General features: G+C 38.3%; 1 protein-coding gene across 1 annotated transcript in view; it reads left to right on the forward strand.

Annotated features, from left to right (window-relative positions):
- The window catches only part of GRIN3A (glutamate ionotropic receptor NMDA type subunit 3A), a 161,085-nt gene that overhangs the window by 60,207 nt on the left and 74,990 nt on the right, over positions 1–25,888 (forward strand). Inside the window, exon 3 of the mRNA XM_082471185.1 lies at positions 5,428–6,475. Within this exon, the coding sequence (XP_082327311.1) occupies positions 5,428–6,475 (1,048 nt within the window). The remainder of the gene's footprint in view (positions 1–5,427; positions 6,476–25,888) is intronic.

The raw sequence follows: 25,888 nt of genomic DNA on the forward strand, positions 1-25,888 counted from the left end.
ACCTCCAGTCCAGACCTACTTCCTGAACTCTGGAAGATCACCACCTACCTACTTCACAACTCCATTTAGATATCCATGAATTATCTCAAACTTAGCATTAGCAAAACTGTACTCCTGGTGGTTCTCACCCACCTCACAACCTGATTCTTCTACAGTTTTCTGTATCTTAATTAATGGCAACTCCATCCTTCCAATTGCTCAGGGCAAAAACTTTGGTGTCATCCTTATGTTTCCTTTTCCTAAACTATATGAGCCATCAGCAAATCCTGTCAGTTGCAGCTTCAAAATTTATCAAGATCCAACTAATTCTTCTCACCTCCACTGCTACTACCTCAGTCTAAACCATCATCAACTTTTGTCTGGTGTTTGAAACAGCCTCCTAACTGGTCTTTCTGCTTCTGCTCTTGTCTCTCTGTAGTCCATCTCAACACAACACTGAGACGAGCCTGTTAAAATGTAGGTCATATCTTATCACTTCTCTGCTCAAAACCTACCAGTGGCTTTCCATCTCACGTAGAGAAGAAACAAAGTCCTTACAGGGACCTACAAAATCCTATTTTCCCCACCTCCCACTCCCCATAAGTTTTTTCTGACCTCATCTTAACTCTCCTGCCCCTCCCTCCCTTAACTATTTCTCAAACATACCCGGTACAGTCACACTCAAGGACATTGGACTCCTTGCTCCCTATACAGGGAATGCTCTTTACCCAGATATCCTCTTGGTCAGCTCCTTCCCTTTCTTCAGCCCTTTACTCAAATATCACCTTCTCCTGGCCTCTCTAATCTAAAATTCCACCCTACTGCCACCAACCCTGACACATCTTATCTCCTTACTCTGCTTTATTTTTTCTCCTTTGCACTTAGCACTAACATCCCATTCATATTCCCTAGTTATCATATTTATTCTGTTCCCTCGATAGACTAAAAGCTACATAGATTTTTGTCTCTTTTGTTCACTACTATATCCCCCAGAATCTGCAATAGTGCCTGGCAAAAGTGAGTATTATGGAATGAATAAATGATTGATTGGGTGATGTTCTGTTAATATCTTTGTTCATTTATTTTAATGAATAAGAAAATCTTTTAATTAGTAAGTCAAGTTTCGTATGCAAATGTGGCTTCTAAAATATATTAAATACATTAAACACTGATCTTGCTTATATTTGTGAACTGTCTCAAAAACATTTTTTACATAATTTGAAAAGTTCAGATTTTATCTCAGCTCCTATTCAAATCAACACATATTCTTAATTAGTGACATAATTGGGAATTTTACTGAAGTAATAAGTTACCTCCATGCAGATTAACCAATGACCTTTATTCTTTCAAGCAGAGTGGTATCTTGGGAGATCTGCTGATAAGAAAGATGTATACCTGAACTGCTTTGTTAAACACTCACTATGCACAAGGCACAGTGCTAAACCAGATTCTCACTCATGGAGTGTGATTCAGACCCTTATCATACCATGACAGAGCTACTGTACTAGTCTTCTAAGTGGTCTCCTGGTCACTATCTCTTCCTTCCTATGGACACATTGTACCTGTTGCCAGAGCAGTATTACCAATGCAGACTTATGGTTACATCATTACTCTACTTCGAAATCTTCATGGCTCCCCTCTTCCTGTTAAATAAAATCCAGTCTCACAAAATGGACATGCAAAGCCTCTAGAGTTCAGTTGCAACCTGAATATATTTCTACTCTGCTCTCCAATCAGATTGTTATACTTACCACCCCTTGTTAAATTTTCCACCTCCTACCCTTCCTCATCATATTTGAACTGGAAGATTTATTGAGAATTCATAGCTAGGCTGGAGCAGTAGTATGATCAGCACAGAATGTAGTGGTATTATTATTGGTCCCTGTGACCCAGGCTCTAAATTACTATTAAAAGAATTTAAGATTACTTTTCTCTCTTTTTTTTCCCACAGTGCTCTGTGGGCTTACATTTAGCTGATAATCAACTTAAATACTCCAGGTCTTATTTATATGACCTTCCATCAAGCCCAGTTTTACACATTCTTAATACAGTTTGTGAATTAAATGCAATCATGTGCATTTGACCCTCTCAAAATCACTACTTTTCTTTTTGAAACTATGTATCACTTGATTTTGCCATCTTCTCCACTTCTGTTATTACCTTAGCCCTTGTCACCTTAAGGCCCTTGTGAAACAGGCAGAGAGAGAGGAAGAGAGGAAGCAAGAGGCAGAAAGGAGCATTATTCCTCACAGCTGAAACTGTGCTCAGCCACCTTCTCCTTCCAAACCATTTCCTATATAGCTAGCAGGAAAACAAAATCTTTCTAAAATCAAATCTGATGATCCTGTCCCTCCCCAGAAAAATTCTCTCGATGGCTCTCCATTAGCTTTATCGTGGCCTCAGTCCTTTTGTAACTCATCTCCCACCCTCATCTCCAGCCTTATTTCTCACCACTTACCATCATGCAGCTTGCTCTCTCTGTCTCTGGCATTTGCACATGCATCTCCCTGTGTTGACAGCATCAAGCCCCAGCTTCTCTTCCTGGTTAACTGTAATTCCTTCTTCAAGACTCAGCTCTTGCACCTGCTCCTCTCAGAAGCCTTCCTTGTCACCCCTAGAGTGTGGGTGCCCTTGCTTTCTGTTCCAATGGCACCCAATTCTACCTCCATCAGGATGCTTATTTACACTGGTTTAGAATTGCCTGTTCGCTTTTCTTACTCCCCATCACTAGACTTTGAGCTCCTTGAGAACAATGAGTGTGTTTTTCATCTCTATAACTCATACTAAGAACAGTGCCTGGTATTTGTATCAGTTTATCTTGCCAATAAAATTATTCCTGATTTTCCTTTTTCTTGTTCATCCAAGAAGAGTCCAGGACAAGATAAAAAGGAACATGGTAGAAATCACTTCAAGCAAAAGCAAGATTTCAACACTGTAATCTTTTAACTAACATAGTGAATATTCAAACTTGGCTATGCATTGTCATTCCATTACAAAGAATACATAGTGAAGGTGACAATAACTAAAGCTATTAATGAGATTATTTATCCTCTCTGTAAAACTGAAAATAAAATAGAAATAATCCATCATTAATGGGGATTCTCTGACACCCAATTTCTTGGTGCCAACTGCACAGTGAAACAAACACTGGATTTTCCAATCTGGGAAAATGAAAGACATTTAGATCCTGATTGATATGTCTTTCTGTGATAGATGAGTGCCTCAAAGACAACTGAGCATTGTTCTTTAGTCATGGCCATGTTGAATGCTATTTAACATCGATAATGAGGAATAGGTTTTACTGGAATGAGGGAGTTATATAATCTCTAAAAGATTCCTGAAGACCGCTTTTCTGAGATGATTTAAGTATATATTTACTCAGTGGTAGCCCTTCGTAGGTCCATCCAGTTAAAAGTCTATAATCATTAAGCCCCAACTATTCTTAAAATAATGAAGGGCTTCTCTTTCTACAACTTTAACTTTACTTTCCTGATCACTAAATTGACCAAATAAAATTAACCTATTTACTAATAACTGTTTTATTCCCTAGGCTATGTCAGTGTGTGTGTGTGTGTGTGTGTGTGTGTGTGTGTGTGTGTCTTAACAAATCTAACAGTAAACTGCTCATCAGAAACACAGTTGTAATCACCCTTCTATTATAGTACCTAGGTAATTATCAGTTGATTAATCTGTATATTTTAATGATTTGGTTCCCTACTTCCCTAAAGAAGCAGAAAACTGTTTGAAAGTCTAAGATAACTGAGACTTCACTACTTGTTGCTAAATAGAATTCATTTTAAATGGTAGAGTCCCACTGGGGAGAGCTAACATGAATAATTACTATTATACGCAATCTACCAAAATGAGCAGTTTCATTGCATTTAGTGACAGTAGCATCTTCAAATGTGATTTACATTTATATCTCTAATGAAAATTAGTATATTCTTCACACTTTCTGATTTTTCTATGTTTCTTCTGTGGCAGCACAACTTCTTACTACTGGTATTTGCATTTATAAATTACAGAGTAATGTTTGTGGCAAGCAATGGATGAATGTGTTTCACGAAGAAACACATTCTGTATCATCCAACTCCTCATAAAAATCTTCTATGTTACAGTCCACATTTCAATTTAATTTCTTTTAATTTGAAATAAATCTTGAGTACCCTCTATGAGTTTATCATAATGCAGTACTTTGTGCCTCCAACTAGAAAAGTTCTATTAAAAGACTAGGAAAAGTGACCTGGGACAGCCTTGATTGAAAAAATTTGAATGACATTAAATAATAGTTACCATATCTGGAACATCTGTTCTATGTCAAAGGGTGTGGTATATACTTCACATGCATTATTTCTAACCCTTGCAGTAGAAATAATTTAAAAATAAAAATGTAATTACCTCCACCATTTTGCTGATGACAAAACTGAAGCTTAGAGTTCAGTAAATTTGTGTCCAAGGACAATACTAGAAGGTGGGTGGACCAATATTCTAACACAGGAGTGTTTGATGTCAAAGTTTGGGCTTTTATTCTGACACAAGGCCATAATTAAGAGTACAGAGGTGCCTCAAGCTCATATGTTACCTCTTACTGTCTTATCTTCCCAAACTCAAGAAAGACAGAGACTGACCAAGCATTTCCCTGCCTTGTCCATAGCAGAACATATACTGACAGTGCCCTGCTTCCCAGGGTTAGGAATCAGTATATCATTCAGTTGGTAATTTTCCTTTCTTTGACTTCTGGCAGAAGCTCTCTCTAGAGCCAATTGTTTTTCTCTAATGACTTAGAGGGAGGTTAGCCTGAGGCTGTCCTGGGAACTGCAAGTCTATTTATCATCTTTTTCTTTATTCCATGGATGGTATCCAACATGCAGCTTAGACTGGCCTCATGGGGACAGACATGTTGATTGCTTCCACGCTAAAAGGAGAAACACTGATAACAAGATTTGGCTATTTTCTAGAATTATGAATATAATTTTAAGCAATTATAAAAGTATATACATATGTATTATAACTTATTCCTTGCACCAAAGATAATATATTTATTGAGCTGATTTATTTGCAATTGAATGTGGTGAGCAGTAGAAATGAGACATGTTAAAGATGCTGAGAACCTTCATAGCTTGGAAATTTGTGAGAATATATAATTAACCATTTACAACAGAAAACAACACATACCTTAACTAGGAATAAAGATTTGGAGTAAGACCACAAGTCAAGCACCCAGCCCAGGTGTTAGAACCTGAGGGTGAGATCTCATTTGCTCAATGAAATAGGACTCTTGTCCTAGAAAGAGTCCAGCTTATTAATTCCTAAAGTAATTATAGGCAGTGCCTTTTGAAAAAAAATAGAGTTTCTTCTTATTAAGACAGAGAAGAAAAGATGAGCACTGCTTTCGGACTTTGGCCTCACCTCTCTTCCTCACTTTTTGCCTTTGCTCCTCTTTGCCAGGTTTCTAGCCAACACCACTTTCAGAGGCCTCAGTGGTTCCATCAAAGTAAAAGGTTCCACTATCATCAGCTCAGAAAACAACTTTTTCATCTGGAATCTGCAACATGACCCCCTGGGAAAGCCAATGTGGACACGCTTGGGCAGCTGGCAGCAGGGGAATATTATCATGGACTATGGAATATGGCCAGAGCAAGCCCAGAGGCACAAAACCCACTTCCAACACCCAAGTAAGCTACACTTGCGAGTGGTTACTTTGATCGAGCATCCATTTGTCTTCACACGGGAGGTAGATGATGAAGGCTTGTGCCCTGCTGGCCAACTCTGTCTAGACCCCATGACTAATGATTCTTCCATATTGGACAGCCTTTTTAGCAGCCTTCATAGCAGTAATGATACAGTGCCCATCAAATTCAAGAAGTGCTGCTATGGATATTGCATTGATCTGCTGGAAAAGCTAGCAGAAGACATGAACTTTGACTTTGATCTCTATATTGTTGGGGATGGCAAATATGGAGCCTGGAAAAATGGGCACTGGACTGGGCTGGTGGGTGAACTCCTCAGTGGGTCAGCCCACATGGCAGTCACTTCCTTCAGCATCAATACTGCACGAAGCCAGGTGATAGATTTCACCAGTCCTTTCTTCTCCACCAGCTTGGGCATCTTAGTGAGGACCCGAGACACAGCAGCTCCCATTGGAGCCTTCATGTGGCCACTCCATTGGACAATGTGGTTGGGGATTTTTGTGGCTCTGCACATCACTGCCATCTTCCTCACTCTCTATGAATGGAAGAGCCCCTTTGGTATGACTCCCAAGGGGCGGAATAGAAGTAAAGTTTTCTCCTTCTCTTCAGCCTTGAATGTCTGTTATGCCCTCTTGTTTGGTAGAACAGCAGCCATCAAACCCCCAAAATGCTGGACTGGAAGGTTTCTGATGAACCTTTGGGCCATTTTCTGTATGTTTTGCCTTTCTACATACACGGCGAATTTGGCTGCTGTCATGGTAGGTGAGAAGATCTATGAAGAGCTTTCTGGAATACATGACCCTAAGGTAATACTTCTTTTAACTCTAGATTTCCTTATTGTCAATTTTAACTCCATATATTGTATTTTATGCTGTAGTATGTCTATATTCTTTCATCTAACAGAAGAATATTCTCTGAACCATCCATAGAGACTAGTCCAAAAAAGCCTGTTGCCTGGTTGCACTAAATATTTCATTGTTTTATTAAATGAAACAAAAAGAGTGAGGGATGTTTTTAGGAGATGTTTGTTCCAGAGAAAGTCCTTCTGGTAGAAACATCTATTTGTGCAGTTTTTCCTTTGTTAGTTAACCATCTGGCAGAATAGCTATCAGGGAATAGTCTTACGAAGTATTTTCACCCAAAGTAAACTTCAAAATTGATTAATTACTTCTCTTGGGAATTAATGGAAATAAATAGTAAGGTCCATATTTTAAATTGTAAAGAAACTTTTTTTCATCATGAAAAACTGTAAAATGGAAAGAACTAACATTTTATCATAAGCACCCAAAGTCGGATGCTAGAAAACTCAATGGGTATAGACAAGGAGTACTGAGCTAACTGAGGTGGCAAAGTTAGCTAGGAACAGGGTGTCCTTATAGAGTAAGGAAAACTGGTCACCTTGGGGTTGGAGGAGTGTGCCAGCAGTCACATTACAACGTCCAAGAACATTCAAGAAAATTGTATCTATTCTAGGCCGCCTTTGATATCCTAGACATCTGACTGTAAGGGTAGAAGGGAGGAAGGGGTTGAAGTTCAGGTAAGCAGGTAAAGCAGTGGTGATACTTGAGTAAGGACAGCCATGTCTATGTTCTCTCTGGATTGAAACAAGCCCTCTTTCGTGACTGGGAGTATGGAGAACTTGGTCCAACCTGGTGGGAGTAGAGAGGAGGCGGTTGTCAGGGCTCAAAGCAATTAGGATAGGACTCCAGGGAGTACTACAGTCCCAATGGGGAACAGAATGCAGATCCAGAGCAGAAGCGTATTCCAATGTGTAAGACCCATCTAGGAGAGACTGGAGAAAGCTGCAACTCAGTGGGCATCCCCAGGACACACTGTGTTTAAAGCAACTTGAGCTAAGCTGAGCGTTTCAAACTGTGAAACATTCACCATGCCTTTTCAAATATCCCTTTTCACATCAAATCTCATGGTATTGAACCATTTACTACATATTTTTATCAAACATTTAAAATTAATTGCACAGAGCATGAACAAATAGGACATTTACAACTGTCTTTGTTAAATGATGGAGTGGCCCAGAAGGCTGGTGGCAGCTTTAGAGAATTCTCATAAATGGTTTGGATTAGGATATGGTCTGTTTTGCAAACAAATGAACATGAGAAATTTGACCCATATACTGAAAACCTCCTCGTAAGAGACGTGAACCTCATGAAAAGATTCAACAAACAATGGGTCACTGACAGGCAATGAATTGCATCACTTCTTATTGTGCACTCAGGACTTTAGGTTATCAGCTGGAGTTTAGTGAATACAAATAAGTTCTGTAGTATAAATACATGTGTTACCCTGAAAAGAGATTTTGGTGATGCTTCAGCATTCACACTGCACTGGTATTAGCAGCCTCTATTTATTCTTTGCCCCAAGAGGCCTATAGATCTCCCAAAGGTTCACCATCTTAATAGAAGCTTACTGGAATTTTCTTGCAAGAATCTTGCAATGTGATTCTTAAATTACAAACTCGACTTGGAAACCATTCAATCCAATCTAGTATAAGAAACAATCTAATATATATGCCTGTTGTTGTGAAGATTCCAGACCATTATCGTATGTAAAAAGGTGAACACAATACTGACTAGAGTTTCATTAATCAGAACCAAAGATTACCAAAATTGTTATGGATGTTATGCATGAGAAACCTGAAGTAATGATTATTTTAGGGATTAGAAAGAAAGCATAAAGATAAACCATACAGAGCAGTAAAAGTTTTTTTAAGCAAAATGAAACAATCATTCCAACCCCAACTCCACCAGAATAAAAAGGTGACACTTTTATAATCTAACCCACAAGACAGAGTGAGAGGAAATGGACAATGTCAACTTTGTGTTACATCTAGTAAGGTCTTAATGAAGTGGGACAAGCCTAAATCTAAAACATTTTCAATTTTAGATAATAAATGAAGATCCACTAAGGTTCCCAAAAATGTATTTCTCTTTCCTAAAGTTGTTTCTATATTAAAGTCTCTCACTTTTTTTTTTTCATATAAAGACACCCAGATTACTTGATTAAGCAATACTCGACATCTGGGCTTTTGGCAAATAATGTTGGTGACAGAATTGTTCAGTTTTCGTCCAGATGTATGGTATTATGCAGATGACATAATGTCCTCACCTTCCCATGGAGAGGTATGATCAAAATAATTTCCATACCCTTTCAGTCACTCAGCATTCATTCTTAAGTATATTCCACTCACTCACATGAGCTCTTTTCTCTCCTACCAATGCTCAATTCTTTGAGTGACTCTATCCTTTTTTTACACTAAATGATGTGGAGAAATTCAGAAGTAAATAAGTCAAGTAGGGGAGAAAAGATAAAAAAGATAAAAACACAAGGAGAAATAACTTAGAAAGTTATAAGTGTTGGTAGGATTGAAAATTGGTACAGCCACTATGAAAACAGTCTGGAGGTCCTCAAAAAACTAAAAGTAGAACTACAAAAAATAAAGTTATAAGCATGCCAAAGTTTAGAAACAAATAAATATGTCAAAGTTCAAGGAAAGTGTGATCACCTTCAAGGGAAGGCTTAATTAATAAGATAAAATGTGTGCTTATTCTTGAAGAAGACTTGGAATTTGGACATGTGCGTCAAAGAAAGAAGAATGGACATTCCAAGCAAAAGAACAGAATGAACTACTTGGACATGGAAAGTATAAGGCACAGTCAGGATATCTTGAGGAGTTCACTTTAGCCACAGCATGAAAGGAAAGAGAAGATCCAAGTCTGAAAAGTAAGTTCGGTTGAGATATCACAGGATCTTTGACATCAGGCTAAGAAAAGTGAATACTTGACACTAGATATCCATTGACATTTTGAACAATGGAATAGCACAGAGGAGCAGAATCCATTTAGGATGGTTTTTTTGGCAGCAGCATGTAAACACGATTAGAAGAGAAAGACAGTGGACAGAGTTGAAGTTATAGCTACTGTCACTGATAAAAAGAAGAAAGACTCAAGAAACATTGCGGTGACCAGGTCAGTAGGACTTGGCAATTAATTGGATATGAGAGGCAACAAAGAGCCACACCTTCAAAGTTGCAGGCCCGAGTGTCTGAGGGAATGGTACCATTCAAGGAAGCAGAAAAGGCAGTTTAAGAGCTAGAAAATATGATGATCAGGTCAGTTTCATACTGGGCATTTGAAAAGCTGTATTGGACATCCAGGTGAAATCCACCAGGCACTGGGAAACATGGAGCCAGAGTTCAGGAGTGACATTGAAGCTGGCGGGAATCTTGGGCAGAGAGGTGACACTGCGTATTAAAGCACTGAGGGAGTATGAGATTCCCAAGGGAGAAGGCAGTAGGGAGAAAAATTACTGTCTGAGGAGAAGCAGCAGGCAGAAAGATGGAATATAGGTTTGTGGAGAGATGAGGTGTAGAAGGTGAGGAGATAAAAGTACCTTGAAGCAAAGTCATGCAGGCCCTTGAATGCCTCTCTGTAGATTGAATTTTAACTTTTTGAGATGAAGAGTGATATTATCCCATCTGCCAAGGCAGTTATCAAATAGAACAAAGGCTGATCAGTGCCCAGTCCAAACCATGAGAATTAGCGTGTGTGTGTCTTTGAATGTCTGATGAAACTGGGTTTATGTGGTTTGCTTTTTTCCGGTATTTTTCAAGATTCCATTTTCATAGCATTTTAGCTGAGGAGTGAAAAGATATCATTTACATAGAAGTCACAGATCTCCTGTGGTTCTCTTGGGATATTTGTTTTTCCATGTAAGGTAAAAATCTCCTAAATCTGAATGAGGTGGTTTATATGGAGTGTTGGTCACACTCTGAAAATTCTTCTGCCCCTTACTCACAGTCTGTCTCATTTATTTTCATATCTTTTCATCCCCCTCACCCACTGGGTATCAAGACAGGTCCCATTGTACTATGCTGCCATTTTCATTCCATTTTCCCACAGCTCATTTAATTCACCCCAGGCAAATTTCCCTGTGCCTCCACATTAATGCTCTTGAACACCTGCCTCTTTCCCTTCTCTAACTCTTCTTTAGTTATATTGGGATAATCTCCCCATGTCTTCCTGTTATAATTGTGTGCCTGAAAACTTTGAGAATAACAACTCCCAGACTTCCCTAGAAGAATTTTATTAAGAAATGTGCTCCTGGAGGACCTTCAAGATGGCGGAGGAGTAAGACGTGGAGATCACCTTCCTCCCCACAAATACATCAAAAATACATCTACATGTGGAACAACTCCTACAGAACACCTACTGAATGCTGGCAGAAGACCTCAGACTTCCCAAAAGGCAAGAAACTCCCCAAGTACCTGGGTAGGGCAAAAGAAAAAACAAAAAAACAGAGACAAAAGAATAGGGACGGGACCTGCACCAGTGGGAGGGAGCTAGCTGTGAAGGAGGAAAAGTTTCCACACAATAGGAAGCCCCTTCACTGGTGGAGATAGGGGGGTGGGTGGGGGGAAGCTTTGGAGCCAGAGAGGAGAGCGCAGCAGCAGGGGTGCAGAGGGCAAAGCAGAGAGATTCCTACACAGAGGATCGGTGCCGACCAGCACTCACCAGCCTGAGACGCTTCTCTGCTCACCCGCTGGGGCGGGTGGGGGCTGGGAGCTGAGGCTCAGGCTTCAGAGGTCAGATCCCCGGAAGAGGACTGGGGTTGGCTACATGAACACAGCCTGAAGGGGGCTAGTGCGCCACAGCTAGCCGGGAGGGAGTCCGGGAAAAAGTCTGGAACTGCCTAAGAGTCAAGAGACCATTGTTTTGGAGTGCGTGAGGAGAGGGGATTCCTTCCTAGTCTGCACACAGAAGGCAGAACACCGCTTAAACAAGCTCCCGAGATGGGCACAAGTTGCGGCTATCAGCGCGGACACCAGAGACAGGCATGAAAATGCTAAGGTTGCTGCTGCAGCCACCAAGAAGCCTGTGTGCAAGCACAGGTCACTATCCACACCTCCCCTCCTGGGAGCCTGTGCAGCCCGCCACTGCCAGGCTCCCGTGATCCAGGGGCAACTTCCCCGGGAGAACACACGGCGCGCCTCAGGCTGTTGGCAACATCACGCTGGACTCTGCCGCCGCAGGCTCGCCCCGCATTCCATAACCCTCCCTCCCCCCACGGCCAGCCCGAGTGAGCCAGAGCCCCCTAATCAGCCTCTCCTTTAACCCCGTCCTGTCTGGGTGAAGAACAGACACCACAGGGCAACTTACATGCAGAGGCGGGGCCAAATCCAAAGCTGAACTCCAGGAGCTGTGTGAACAAAGAAGAGAAAGGGAAATTTCTCCCAGCAGCCTCAGGAGCAGCGGATTAAAGCTCCACAGTCAACCTGATGTACCCTGCATCTGTGGAATTCCTGACTAGATAACGAATCATCCCAAAATTGAGGCAGTGGACTTTGGGAGCAACTGTAGACTTTGGGTTTGCTGTATGCAACTGACTAGTTTCTAATTTATATGTTTATCTTAGTTTAGTTATTAGTGCTTGTTATCATTGGTGGATTTGTTTATTGGTTTTGTAGCTCTCTTTTTTTTAATTACTTTTTTTATTTTTTAGTTTAATAATTTTTTATTTTAATAACCTTATTTTATTTTATTTCATTTTATTTTATTTATTCCTTTTTTTTTCTCCCTTTTCTTCTGAGCCATGTGGCTGACAGGGTCTTGGTACTCCTGCCGGGTGTCAGGCCTAAGCCTCGGAGGTGGGAAGGCCGAGTTCAGGACATTGGACCACCAGAGACCTCCCGGGCCCATGTAATATCAATTGGCGAGAGCTCTCCCAGAGATCTCCATCTCAACACTAAGACCCAGCTCCACTCAACGACCAGCAAGCTCCAGTGCTGGACAACTAGCAAGACAGGAACACAACCCCACCCATTAGCAGAGTCTGCCTAAAATCATTAAGTTCACAGACACTCCAAAACACACCACCAGACACGGTCCTGCCCACCAGAAAGACAAGATCCAGCCCCACCCACCAGAACACAGGCACCAGTCCCCTCCACCAGGAAGCCTACACAACCCACTGAACCAACCTCCCCACTGGGGGCAGACACCAAAAACAACAGGAACTATGAACCTGCTGCCTGCAAAAAGGAGACCCCAAACATGGTAAGTTAAGCAAAATGAGAAGACAGAGAAATATGGAGAAGTTGAAGGAGCAAGGTAAAAACCCACCTGACCAATTAAATGAAGAGGAAATAGGCAGTCTACCTGAAAAAGAATTCAGAGTAATGATAGTAAAGATGATCCAAAATCTTGGAAATAGAATGGAGAAAACACAAGAAACGTTTAACAAGGAACTAGAAGAACTAAAGAGCAAACAAACAATGATGAACAACACAATAAATGAAATTAAAAATTCTCTAGAAGGAACCAATAGCAGAATAACTGAGGCAGAAGAATGGACAAGTGACCTGGAAGATAAAATATTGGAAATAACTACTGCAGAGCAGAATAAAGGAAAAAGAATGAAAAGAATTGAGGACAGTCTCAGAGACCTCTGGGACAACATTAAAAGCACCAACATTCGAATTATAGGGGTCCCAGAAGAGGAAGAGAAAAAGAAAGGGACTGAGAAAATATTTGAAAAGATTATAGTTGAAAACTTCCCTAATATGGGAAAGGAAATAGTCAATCAAGTGCAGGAAATAGAGAGTCCCATACAGGATAAATCCAAGGAGAAACATGCCAAGACACATATTAATCAAACTATCAAAAATTAAATACAAAGAAAAACTATTGAAAGCAGCAAGGGAAAAGCAACAAATAACATACAAGGAAATCCCCATAAGTTTAACAGCTGATCTTTCAGCAGAAACTCTGCAAGCCAGAGGGAGTGGCAGGACATATTTAAAGTGATGAAAGGGAAAAACCTATACCAAGATTACTCTACCCAGCAAGGATCTCATTCAGATTCCACGGAGGAATTAAAACCTTTACAGACAAGCAAAAGCTAAGAGAATTCAGCAACACCAAACCAGTTTTACAACAAATGCTAAAGGAACTTCTCTAGGCAGGAAACACAAGAGAAGGAAAAGACCTACAATAACAAACACAAAGAAATTAAGAAAATGGTAATAGGAACATATATATTGATAATTACCTTAAACGTAAATGGTTTAAGTGCTCCAACCAAAAGACATAGACTGGCTGAATGGATACAAAAGCAAGACCCATATATATGCTGTCTACAGTAGACCCACTTCAGACCTAGGGAAACACACAGACTGAAAGTGAGGGAATGGAAAAAGATATTCCATGAAAATGGAAATCAAAAGAAAGCTGGAGTAGCAATTCTCATATCAGACAAAATAGACTTTAAAATAAAGACTATTACAAGAGACAAAGAAGGACACTACATAATGATCAAGGGATCAATCCAAGAAGAAGATATAACAATTGTAAATATTTATGCACCCAACATAGGAGCACCTCAGTACTTAAGGCAAATGCTAACAGCCATAAGAGGGGAAATCGACAGTAACACGATCATAGTAGGAGACTTTAACACCCCACTTTCACCAATGGAGAGATCATCCAAAATGAAAATAAATAAGGAAACACAATCTTTAAATGACACATTAAACAAGATGGACTTAATTGATATTTATAGGACATTCCATCCAAAAACAACAGAATACACTTTCTTCTCAAGTGCTCATGGAACATTCTCCAGGATAGATCATATCTTGGGTCACAAGTCAAGCCTTGGTAAATTTAAGAAAATTGAAATCGTATCAAGTACCTTTTCTAACTACAATGCTATGAGACTAGATATCAATTACAGGAAAAAATCTGTAAAAAATACAAACACATGGAGGCTAAACAATACACAACTAAATAACCAAGAGATCACTGAAGAAATCAAAGGGGAAATCAAAAAATACCTAGAAACAAATGACAATGAAAATGTGACGGCCCGAAACCTATGGGATGCAGCAAAAGCAGTTTTAAGAGGGAAGTTTATAGCAATACAATCATGCCTCAAGAAACAAGAAAAATCTCAAATAAACAATCGGACCTTACACCTAAAGCAATTAGAGAAAGAAGAATGAAAAAAAACCCCAAAGTTAGCAGAAGGAAAGAAATCATAAAGACTAGATCAGAAATAAATGAAAAAGAAATAAAGGAAATGATAGCAAAGATCAATAAAACTAAAAGCTGGTTCTTTGAGAAGATAAACAAAATTGATAATCCATTAGCCAGAATCATCAAGAAAAAAAGGGAGAAGACTCAAATCAACAGAATTAGAAATGAAAAAGGAGAAGTAACAACTGACACTGCAGAAATACAAAGGATCATGAGAGATTACTACAAGCAACTATATGCCAAAAAAATGGACAACCTGGAAGAAATAGACACTTTCTTAGAAAAGCACAACCTTCCGAGACTGAACCAGGAAGAAATAGAAATTATAAACAGACTAATCACAAGCACTGAAATTGAAACTGTGATTAAAAATCTTCCAACAAACAAAAGCCCAGGACCAGATGGCTTCACCTGTGAATTCTATCAAACATTTAGAGAAGAGCTAACACCCATCCTTCTCAAACTCTTCCAAAATATACCAGAGGGAGGAACACTCCCAAACTCATTCTACCAGGCCACCATCACCCTGATACCAAAACCAGACAAACATGTCACAAAAAAAGAAAACTACAAGCCAATATCACTGATGAACATAGATGTGAAAATCCTCAACAAAATACAAGCAAACAGAATCCAACAACACATTAAAAGGATCATACACCATGATCAAGTGGGGTTTATCGCAGGAATGCAAGGATTCTTCAATATACACAAATCAATCAATGTGATACACCATATTAACAAATTGAAGGATAAAAACCATATGATCATCTCAATAGATGCAGAAAAAGCTTTTGACAAAATTCAACACCCATTTATGATAAAAAAAAAACCTCCAGAAAGTAGGCATAGATGGAACTTACCTCAACATAATAAAGGCCATATATGACAAACCCACAGCCAACATCGTTCTCAATGGTGAAAAACTGAAACCATTTCCACTAAGATCAGGAAGAACACAAGGTTGCCCACTCTCACCACTATTATTCAATATAGTTTTGGAAGTTTAGCCACAGCAATCAGAGAAGAAAAAGAAATAAAAGGAATCCAAATCAGAAAAGAAGAAGTAAAGCTGTCACTGTTTGCAGATGACATGACACTATTCATAGAGAATCCTAAAGATGCCACCAGAAAACTACTAGAGCTAATCAATGAATCTGGTAAAGTAGCAGGATACAAAATTAATGCACAGAAATCTCTTGCATTCCTATACACTAATGATGAAAAATCTGAAAGAGAAATTAAGGAAACACTCCCATTTACCACTGCAACAAAAATAATAAAATACCTAGGAATAAACCTACCTAAGGAGACAAAAGACCTGTATGCAGAAAACTATAAGACACTGATGAAAGAAATTAAAGATGACACAAATAGATGGAGAGATATACCATGTTCTTGGATTGGAAGAATCAACATTGTGAAAATGACTCTACTACCCAAAGCAATCTACAGATTCAATGCAATCCCTATCAAACTACCACAGGCATTTTTCACAGAACTAGAACAAAAAATTTCACAATTTGTATGGAAACACAAAAGACCCCGAATAGCCAAAGCAATCTTGAGAAAGAAAAACAGAGCTGGAGGAATCAGGCTCCCTGACTTCACACTCTACTACAAAGCTACAGTAATCAAGACAGTATGGTACTGGCACAAAAACAGAAATATGGATCAATGGAACAGAATAGAAAGCCCAGAGATAAACCCACACACATATGGTCACCTTATCTTTGATAAAGGAGGCAAGAACATACAATGGAGAAAAGACAGCCTCTTCAATAAGTGGTGCTGGGAAAACTGGACAGCTATATGTAAAAGAATGAAATTAGAACACTCCCTAACACCATACACAAAAATAAACTCAAAATGCATTAAAGACCTAAATGTAAGGCCAGACACTATAAAACTCTTAGAGGACAAAATAGGCAGAACACTCTATGACACTAATCACAGCAAGATCCTTTTTGACCCACCTCCTAGAGAAATGGAAATAAAATCAAAAATAAACAAAGGGAACCTAATGAAACTTCAAAGCTTTTGCACAGCAAAGGAAACCATAAACAAGACAAAAAAACCTTCAGAATGAGAGAAAATATTTGCAAATGAAGCAACTGACAAAGGATTCATCTACAAAATTTACAAGCAGCTCATGCAGGTCAATATCCAAAAAACAAACAACCCAATCCAAAAATGGGCAGAAGACCTAAATAGACATTTCTCTAAAGAAGATATACGGATTGCCAACAGACACATGAAAGAATACTCAACATCACTAATCATTAGAGAAATGCACATCAAAACTACAATGAGGTATCACCTCACACCAGTCAGAATGGCCATCACCAAAATATCTACAAACAGTAAATACTGGAGAGGGTGTGGAGAAAAGGCAACCCTCTTGCACTGTTGGTGGGAATGTAATTTGATACAGCCACTATGGCGAACAGTATGGAGGTTCCTTAAAAAATTAAAAATAGAACTACCATACGACCCAGTAATCCCACTACTGGGCATATACCCTGAGAAAACCATAATTCAAAAAGAGTCATGTACCATAATGTTCACTGCAGCTCTATTTACAATAGGCAGGATGTGGAAGCAACCTCAGTGTCCATCGACAGATGAATGGATAAAGAAGATGTGGCACATATATACAATGGAATATTACTCAGCCATATAAAGAAACGAAATTGAGTTATTTGTAGTGACGTGGATGGACCTAGAGTCTGTCATACAGAGTGAAGTAAGTCAGAAAGAGAAAAACAAATACCGTATGCTAACACATATATATGGAATCTAAAAAAAAAAAAAAAAACGGTTCTGAATAACCTAGGTGCAGGACAGGAATAAAGACACAGACATAGCGAATGGACCTGAGGACACGGGGAGGGGGAAGGGTAAGCTGGGATGAAGTGAGAGAGTGGCATGGACATATATACACTACCAAATGTAAAACAGATAACTAGTGGGAAGCAGCCGCATAGCACAGGGAGATCAGCTTGGTGCTTTGTGACCACCTAGAGTGGTGGGATATGGAGGGTGGGAGGGAAACGCAAGAGGGAGGAGATATGGGGATATATGTATACGTATAGCTGATTCACTTTGTTATACAGCAGAAACTAACACAACAATGTAAACAATTATACTCCAATAAATATGTTAATAAAAGAAAAAAAAAAGAAATGTACTCCTAGGAATTGATGTCTTCGGCTCTTAGAGGCCATCTAAGCAGCCCCAACCTAAAAAAGAGATTCCCAAGAGTTCCATCTACTGTTTCCTTAAAACTACTTGTCCATTACATAAAATATTTTAAATTATAGAAATAGTGTTTTACTATTTTCGTGTAAATAGTATCTATTTCTAGCCCAAAAATTTGGCTATAGTTTTTTGATATCAGTCTTGGAATCTAAAAAAAATACTTATAAAATATTCCTATGGGAAATGTGTTTGGATGAAAACCTATTGACTTAAAAAGTAAGATTTATGATCTGTATTTATACCCAATCCATCAGAAAATTGAGTCCTGGCTTATACGCATCTGTAACCCTGATATTAGCTAACTTACGATGACTATAATAGCTCCATTTTTCTTCTTGGACATAACTGTTTCACATGCTGGCTATACATTTAACACAATTAAAAAAACTGTTAAGCGTTAAGAGTGTGAACATTTTATCACCCTTTCAGAGTTGAGATTCACTGGCTTCAACCAACCACTTTGAATCAGAAATAAAATTAAAGGCAAAAGGCTGTGCAGGACAGACCAATTTATGATTCACTATATGTTACAGCAGCCAAGGCAAGTTGGAATGCTTTTTTTTTTTTCTGACAGGGTGTTGGAGGGAAGAAATAATCTTGTTGCTGGCTGCTCCTACAGATAACCCCAAGGGAGAGGGAATGGCCTGCTGTACAAATGAAATTCAAGAGGATAGTTCTGTCCTCACTTAACTAAACTATTTTGCCAGAATAATTTACTTTACACTAAAAGTAATATATGTAGCTTCTCACAGCCTCCCACCAACTCTTCTGGGAAGCAAGCTCCGTGTTTCAAAGCGGGTGGGCTGTTGAAGCATGAGACCATGAAAGCAAGAATTTGTGAGTAATATATTTAATAGAGCTTATATGGGTATGTCTCTGACATAAAACTAGCACTACTCACTATAGGCAATGCAGAAAATAGAGTAATGTAGACAGATGGAAGCAAGCACCCATTCATTGCCTCATCATCCAGAGTCATTTACTCTTAGCCTTTTGGGATGATTGACAGGTGGATAAAACCTGCAGCATTATTTTTATCCAGTGAGCTCTTCATCTGGGTCTATGGTCTAAGGAGTAGACCTGGGCATTCTTAGAACATTCTAGCCATTGACATACAATCTGGTGAGGTATAAGAGATAAGAAAATCACTTCATAAATCATAAGGTACACTGAAAAATAAAGCCCTGCCTCCCCTCATATCGTTGAATTGACCCAGTTGAAAGGATACATGAGCAGTTAAAATGAACTATTTGCTGATTTTAATGCACTTTCTAGTTGTTTTTTTCCAGCTTCTCATATAAAATGCTCCTTTTAGCCCCCTGTCTCTAACATATAAAAAAAGTCACCTCCTTACAGGGATTAGGAGACTAATGCCATATTTTGTACAGGCAAATGATGGTGCTGCTTTAGAAAGAGTCCTGGTGAACATTCAAGTAAATATTAAAAATTAAACAGTCCTGCCTATGAAGGCAAGAGAAAACTTTAATAAGAAATATTAAAGGACACTCACACAGCCCTAGTATGAAATGATAAGCATTTCCCCAAATAATAAAAACCACCTTCATTGATCTTCATATAACAGCATGTGGCTGCCCAAGAAAACATATGAATTCATATAATAAAAGCTGGCCTTAAAGAAGGGAGGGGTGCCAGAACTCTAGGTCAAACAAGACATTGAAAATGGAGTTTGAGGTGGGAGGGAAGAAAACTAAACTACACCACACCATTTATTTGTTCTCCCTTTAATTCATCCAATAACAGCAACTTTTGTTCCAGGCACCATGCTAGGTGGCTGGGAATTTAATAGTCAGCAAAACAGACACTGTCCTTGCAACATGGAGTTTAGTGGGGATGAAAGATATTAATCAAGGGAACACATAAATCAGGTAATGATTTAAACCGTGGTTAGTTACTGTGAAGGAAAATACAGCAGAATCTGAGAGCCTCGCAGGAGACCTGATCCGAATGGAGAATCAGAGAAGCCCCTCCCCGACCACCACCCTGAGGAGAGAAAGTCTGGCTGAGATCTGAAGGATAAGCCCTTAAGGAGGGAAATGAGAAAAGAGGAGTTGGGTGGGGTGTTAGAGCATGTCAGGATAAGAGCATCTCAGGGTGACGTGGCAGCCCGTGCAGAAGCCCCAAGACTGGAGGGAGAGGGTGTAGTCGTGACCCTCCATCATGTGCTACGAGATTGGAAAGCCAAGAAAAGGGGAACAAGAATACGATAAGCAATAAACTAGAAGGGTTTTATTACCAGACATTCTAGAGAGAAAATTTCTCAAAGGAAGAAAAATGTAAGAAATGCTGTAGTTTGAGTGGAGTGGCACTTCCCATGGGCTCCATGTACTTCTAGATAGAAAACATAACAGGAGAAACATCCCAATCACTCTAGCAACAAAAATTCATGATAGATCAGGGAAGTGTCCTCTATAAGAATTGCATTAAAAGAAAACAACTTTAATGTACAAAACATAAAAGATGGTTTGGATAAAAAATTGAATGTGCTGATCGTTGCACATATCTTGTGAATAAAATAAAACCACTGAATCATAAATGGGTGGATTGTATGGCCTGTGAATTATATCTTAATAAAGCTATTTTAATAAATTCCAAACAAACTGCCATATTACCAAACTGAAAGACTAAGTATTATATTTAAAGATGTCAAATTTTTCCTTGATTAGTTTATAGGTGTAAAGCAATTCCAATCAAAATCCCAAAGGATTTTTTTGTCCGTTTGTTTGATAGTTGCCGAATCTTCTAAAAAATTTATACATATATATATATATATATATATATAATTTTAAAAGAAGATTCAAGGGATTTTTTCTTCTAAATATTGAAATAATATTAGTAATAATAAGAGAAAAAGCTAATACTCACTGACCATTCCTATATGCCAAGCACTGTTGTAAATGACATTAATAAAGTACCTGCCCCCATTAAATAGTCATAGAAATTAAGATAATCCAAGTAAAGCAACTTGCATAGTGTCTGACAACTAGGGAGCACAAAATAATAATAAAAATAGTTAAAAGTCTTGTCAGATTTTAATACCAATATTAATTATATTTATCTTGAACAATTAGTTCTCTCTCTCCTCTCTCTGTCATTGCCAGTGTGAACTGGATAAAGGGCAAGATTCTCTTTTTGAACTGAGTTCTACAGAGCTTGGAGGCAAAATTCTTGTGCACTAATAGCAGATTTATTGTCATTGTGGTATGCATTTTAAACATCATTCCTGGCTTCATATAGTTTCTTTTTCTACTTCACCCTATTTTAATTTATACTATCTTGTATTTTACGTGACCATTAAGCTGCCTTAAATCTTTCCAGGAAGAGAGGAATGTATACAATAAGTAATGTTAAAATCAAGTAATAAATACAGAATATTAACAGCAATTCAGAAAAGAAACAAAATTAACCAGTAATTTTTTAAAATATTAAATCTTACTTGTAATCAAAGAAACGCTAATTGAAACAGTAATGAAATGATGTTTTTACCTATCAAAATAGGCATCTTCTATTGATAGTTTTAAATCTTGATGGAAGCACATTAAGACTAGCACCAGCATACACTGCTATTGTAAGCTGTTACAAGATGTTCATAAATCAATTTGGCCATTTATATCAAGAGCCTTAAAAGGGTTCATGCCCTTTCACCCTTGACTTCCACTTCTAGGAATCTGTCCAAAGAAAATAACTTGATAGATAACAGGTTATTGCAAAGATTCACTGCAGCCTTTCTCAAAATAGCAAAAACTTGGAAACCACGTAAATGTCCAGCAACAGCACAGTTAATGCATTACAATGTTCCTATGTGCTATAAAAATGCATCCAGTAGAGATGATTTTGAAGAGCTTTTAAAATGTCAAAAAATCAAAATATAATGTTAAGTGAGAAGTTGGGATACAAAACCATATATTATATTTCCAATTTTATAACATGCATATGTACAGGAAATATGCATAGAAGGAAATATAACACAATGTTAACAGCACTGGTATCTGAGCAGTGTAATTACAGAAAATATTTATTTTATTATTTCCACTTCATATTTTCTACAATGTTCATGTATTATTTATGTTATGAGAAAGTGCATAATAAGCCAAGTAAGAATGAGAATAATTCAGACATAACAATAGTCACAACAGCAATATTTGCTACACATGCACTCCTGCTGTCTGCAGCCTTTCAAGTCCAGGTAGAATGAGTTCCTCACTGAGTAGCATTTCCATAGTAAAATCTTTACATCCTTAAGATGCTATGCTTTCACAGAGACTTGTGGAAGCATATTTTCATTACCATCCAGTTTATTCCCTTCACAGGACTTAACACAAACTGGAATTGTCATGTTATCTATTGGTTTAGTTGTTAATTGTTCCACTGTGTCTTACTGGATCCTCACAGTGTTGGGGAAACAGTAAATATTTTACAAATGTTCTTCAATTAATAAATGAATGAAAAATGGCAGCATCATAGGAATAGGGCTATAGCATTATGCAGGGATTACTTTGTAATCGATCAATCAATCAATCAAATGCTTTTGATAAGACCATACAAAAACGTTCTCATACTAGATGCTATGGAATGAATAAAGCCCCCCAGTAAGGGACAATGTTCTGTGATACAAAGAGTAAAATCCTGGTGTTGGACAGATCTAAATTTGATGTATGTTTGTGTGGAGTTTGGCAGGTTACTTGCCATGGCCTCTGTATCCTCATTTGAGAGGATTACAGGAGATAATGGATGTAAAATATCTGTCTGAAGTTCTTATTCCATCCACCACTAGATTAATAAACTCCATGACAGTAGAAATCAGATGTATCTTACGCACCTGTATTCCTAGAGCCTAAGCATATGTCAACCACTCATTCAGATAATGGACTTGGCCAAGAGCCCAAGCAGAGGTGACCAGCATGTGTCCAGTAGGAAAGAGGCAGAGGGCAGGAGCACCTCTCACTTGCAGCTGGAGAGTATACCCAAGTGAGTTTCAAATCCAAGAGTGACCCATAGTGTTTGAGCCATGAGATTGATCTAAGCAGATTATCAAAGCAAAGAAAACCTAAGACCATGATGCCCATAGTGGAGACAGGGGTCAGAGATATAGGATCCTTGAATGGGAACATGAGACAGATTAATGCTGCCACAGCCTAGGTGGTTCTGGGTCCCTGGCAGCAGATTGTGGAGTTAGGTCAGAAATATTCAATGGTCCAGTAAGGATCATATACACAGTACATGACACTTAGTAGGAGTTTTGAAAAATGGATATTTCTCTTCCCTTCCTGAATATTCTTTAACTGAAGGAACTTTAAAAAAAAAAAATTAAGACTTTGCTAATTCAGGCTGATAAATGGAAAACTGAACAAATGAGCATGCAATCTGTTTATTTCCTTACCTACTACCAAAATAATTTTGAGACGGCATCTTTATAGAACTTTTTAAATAACTGCAGCTTTACTACTTTCAAACAGATACAGTAATTCATACTAACTGCAGCAAAATGTTTTCAATTAGACACCCTGTTGGGTTTTCTTTAATGAATGTCAAACATCACTTCCTTCATTTGAATACAAACAGAAAACATGCCAAATTTTTGCAAACCCTTCCCTTAAATTAGGGGAAAACTGGCCTATAACTTTGTTTACATTATTAATCTACTTAGCAAGCACTGTCTTTATACATAGATACTTTCTAAATCAATGAATATGTCCTAGGGTATCTGTAAATATTCACATATATATTTTGTAGTTATAAACAATTATCCACATACATGTCTATGGACTGTATGTATGTTCACACACATACATTTATATTATATAAAAATTAAAACAGTTTAAATGGACACACACATTTGTAATTAGAAAGAACAATTACTCCAGGTCACTGCTGGACATAATGTGGAAATCACCTGGCTACACCCTTCAACTGCAGGTAAGAGGTGCTCCCACCCTCTGTCTCCATCCTACTGGACTCATCTTGACCACACCTCACTGCTTGGTCTCACAATCATTCAAAGCATTCAGATCATTCCATACTCAATGTTATGGAATGGATAGATGGAGAGCCCTTGTAGGGGGTGACGTACTGTGATACAAAAGGCAAAGTCCTGATATTGAATAGATAGATGTTTGATGCTAAGTTTGACGGTTTGCCCTGTGAAAAATCTCATTTTCATCCTCAATAAGTATCTATGTGGCAACCCCCAAAGGGACTCCTTTTATGTCTAAAATACATATTTTAGTTCCATTAATAATGTGAATTAAGGTGAGTGTTGGATTTTTATGATTTAGTCTCAACTTGACATTTTGGTTCTTTATCAAATCAGAAGCTATGTGATCTAACCACTAGTGTATCCAGTGGCAAGTCAGGAGGCTTAACTGTGAGTTCACTTCTATTATGAACTCAGTCTGGGATATTCAGCCAGTTGGGGCGCATTTTTCCCAGTTGCAACTGCATATAAGCCTGCTCCAGCCAATTTGATTGCATTGTGTCTGTGTGTGTGTGTATATATAATATAGATTCAATTGCACTATATATATAATATTATATAATAATATATTATTATATAATATATAATATAGATTCAGTTGCACTATATATATCATATATATATACATATAATATAGATGATGTTATGCATAGCTGAAGTTCAGACAGACATTTTGTCAGAATCCATTCATATTTTTCAAACTTGGAAGTGCACTTACCATCACATTTTATCAAAAAGCTGCTGCCTAAAAAATGCCAAAAGACAGTAGAATTTTAACAGTGCCAACCAAAACAGAACCTATCAATGTTTATTTAAGTTATATTTGAACTAGGCTTTTTTCTCATGCATGATCTAAAGACGTAGAATTAATGGAAGTGAATCTTACTGCAAATAAGAATGTAAGTGAAAGTAGGTATATAAATATGTGCATTTCCTGTGGTTTACGTGTTTAAAATGATGATCAATCAGCATCCTGAGGGTCATATATGAACTACTTAGCTTCATAATAAGACCACAGACATAATGTCAGGAATAGGAACTGAAAATATCATCAATAAATAATATTTATTGGACTCCCGCTATGTTCCAGGGACTATGCTAATTGCTTTACATGTATTTTTCTCATTTAAACTTTACTGCATCCATACAAATGAGGAAACAGGGCTAAAAGAAATTAGGTAAGTTATCCAAGGTCATATAGCTAATAAATGGTAGAGGCAGGATTCATTTCCAACAATATCTGACTGTGAATTATTCCCACTCAGTGTTTCATTTACACATGCAGTAAGAATGTCCTCCCCAACCTGATTTACTCCAACCAGCCCTTTCTCCACCCCTGGACTTAGTCTGGGAAAGCTGTTCATGTGCAAAGATGATTCAAGGGCAGAGACAGCTGCTGAGGCTGTGACATTTGAATTTGTGCACACACAGTATAGTATGTGACTCAGTATGTGATGACAAAGTGAGAGAGACACAGATCCAGGAAGTTAACTCCCATCTAACCCTCACAATCAGCATCATTACAAGCCTACCCAGGGAAGTGTTGCAGCAAGACTATGCCCTCCCGGGTACTTCATACACTAAGAAGAAGCAGCTATTATCTGCAGAGTGTCTTCCATCTACCACCACTGTGGCATAAGGTCACAGTCTCAGATGCTGCCCTGCTCCCCTGCCTCCGCTTCCTGTGAAATGGTCACTTAAGTTCTCCTCTTAGCCTGCAGTTGGAAAGCTCCAAATGAAGCTGTAGTGTCTGATTATGAACTCTGGTGCTAATTAATCTTCCCCCTGTTAAATCCCTCAAACTGGTACTCCACTCCACCTTCAGCACTGCTCAGGTCACATAAATTTTGTTCAAAGAGACTAAATCAGTCTCTATTCATCAAGCTATTGTTTATACTATTAAAAGCTAGACA

This window comes from Balaenoptera physalus (assembly GCF_965194825.1).
Source record: "Balaenoptera physalus genome assembly, chromosome: 7".
In the NCBI taxonomy this organism is placed as follows: Eukaryota; Metazoa; Chordata; class Mammalia; order Artiodactyla; family Balaenopteridae; genus Balaenoptera; species Balaenoptera physalus.